General features: G+C 49.7%; 1 protein-coding gene across 1 annotated transcript; it reads right to left on the bottom strand.

Moving 5' to 3' along the window:
- Window positions 1-101: 101 nt before the first annotated feature.
- On the bottom strand, window positions 102-1834 carry LOC116380600 (latent-transforming growth factor beta-binding protein 4-like). Its single transcript, XM_031842501.1, has one exon. It carries the CDS (start codon window positions 1789-1791, stop codon window positions 502-504), a length of 1290 nt encoding a protein of 429 aa, XP_031698361.1. The 5' UTR covers window positions 1792-1834; the 3' UTR covers window positions 102-501.
- Between the last annotated feature and the right edge of the window lie 204 nt (window positions 1835-2038).

Genomic DNA, 2038 nt, shown 5'->3' with positions numbered 1-2038 from the left:
ATATATATATATATATACATACATACATACATATACATATTCATGACAACTTATATATTTACTATTAATTCAATGTGACAAGAATCTTCAGATGTCAATCATTTGTTTTTAACACATATATTTATTTTATATTCTTTTAAATAGCAACAATGTTTATTGACCAAAAGGTAAAAACAAACTTTCCTTATTTTAATAATTTTAATAATTTCCTGTCAGATTACAGAAATACAACAGATTAATTAAATTTATTCACAGAAGTTTGTGTAAAAATGATAATTATGAAACAATAATAATTATTAAACAATGATTTTATTGATAACATTCTTATTCTCGTTACTTTGATTAAAGAGTCATCTCCTGTTACCAACTTTAAAAAATACGGTTTGACAAAAAAACAGCTGATGAACAAACTTTTTATATCTTCCTGGAAAGTTTGCGTCACTTTTCAAAAACACGTTGAAGATGTCACTGCCCGGCACGACCAATCACAGCTCTCCTCTCTCACGCCGCCGTCTCATTGGCCGAATCCCCGCCGTCATCGCTCCTCGTCTCCATCTTTTTCTTCTCGACACGTTTCCTCGATCGCCTCGTCAGGCAACATTTCACCGTCACTATGACGACAACCACCAGCAGCACCGCCGCCAGCACCACCGCGGCGACCAGCACCGGCATCAGGACGCCGCCCTGCGCCGTGGTCGTCGTCTCCGCGCACGCCGGCGAGTTCTTGTCGTTCTCGTCGTCATCGGAGCAGAAGCACCGGAAGGAGCCGACTGTGTTGAGGCAGCTGAACCTGCAGAGGGCGCTGCTGCACTCGTCCACGTCCACGCAGGTTCCAGAGGCGTCTTTCCGGAAGCCGCTGTCACACAGCCGGCAGACGGTGGTGAAGTCGGCGGGGGAGTCGTCCAGCAGCCGCCACACGGCGGGGCGGCCTGAGCAACGAAGCTCCACCAGGTCCTGGTCCAGGGACCAGCACTGCACCTGCATCCTGCTGCTGTTCACAAAGCTGATGGAGCGAGCGCTGGTGATGAGGGGGTGCCAACAGGAATCCGAACCAGGATCAGGTCCCTGCAGTTCAGGTCCGGTTTCAGTTTCTAGGGAAGGAAGTCCAGGTTCAGGATTAGCTGCTTCGGGTTTTTGTGTTGCAGGTCTAGGTTCTGGTTTAGCCGGTGTAGCATGCTTTGGTGGTTTAGCTGCAGCTGGTTTTGGAGGTTCAGGTGCAGCGGGTTTTGGTGGTTCTGGTGAAGTTGGTTTTGGAGGTTCAGGTGCAGCTGGTTTTGGTGGTTCAGGTGCAGCTGGTTTTGGTGGTCCAGTCTCTCTGTCTCTCAGCTTACATATGAACTGGTAGCTGCTCTTACAGCTGATGGGGATCAGACCCCACCTGGTCACCTGCGATCCGTCCCACTCCCCCTTCAGCGCCGCACAGCGGACCGTGGTGCAGGTGTGCCGCGGTTCCTCGGCCCAGCGGCTCACCTGCGAGTCCTCGCTGCCGTCCTTCGTCCACTTGAACCCTCTCAGGGGAAGCGTGGGGACCACACACTCGTTCTTGACCTTCCTCAGACCGACCCAGAAGGTGAAGTTCATCCAATGCGCCGGCATCGACTCTGAGACGATTCCGAGGACGTCCGCGACCTCCAGCTCCGTGGCGAGCGTGGTGAGGACGCCGGAGGAGCAGCTCTCGACCGCCAGGTCGAAGCTGACCAGTGATTGGTGGATGGTGTAGCGCGGTGGTGAGGAGGACCAGGTGTTCCTGAGCAGGATCACAAGGTGAATCCAGCAGAACCAGGACTCCATCTTCTCTGATGATGTCAGTCTGTCACAATAGAGACACACCCTGTTTGTCATCATCGCGTATCAACATATGAACATGTAATAAATGGTTTATAACACACTAATTTAACTGTAAGCAGACAGGAAGATTTTATATATAAAATATACCCTTACCCCTACCCTTACTACGACTTCATGTTCCTGTCCACAGAGGATTCTGACACCTCTGGTGGTGAGGTCTTGGTTTCGGTCTTCACTTCTGACTTCTCTT

The sequence above is a fragment of the Anarrhichthys ocellatus genome, unplaced genomic scaffold (assembly GCF_004355925.1).
Source record: "Anarrhichthys ocellatus isolate YVR2014 unplaced genomic scaffold, GSC_Weel_1.0 scaffold7883, whole genome shotgun sequence".
Classification (NCBI taxonomy): Eukaryota; Metazoa; Chordata; class Actinopteri; order Perciformes; family Anarhichadidae; genus Anarrhichthys; species Anarrhichthys ocellatus.
This window is presented reverse-complemented; position numbering and strand designations above follow the sequence as displayed.

What these genes read in the sequence shown, in the direction of transcription:
- LOC116380600 (XM_031842501.1), bottom strand. Translation starts at nt 1,791, where the DNA reads ATGGAGTCCTGGTTCTGCTGGATTCACCTTGTGATCCTGCTCAGGAAC.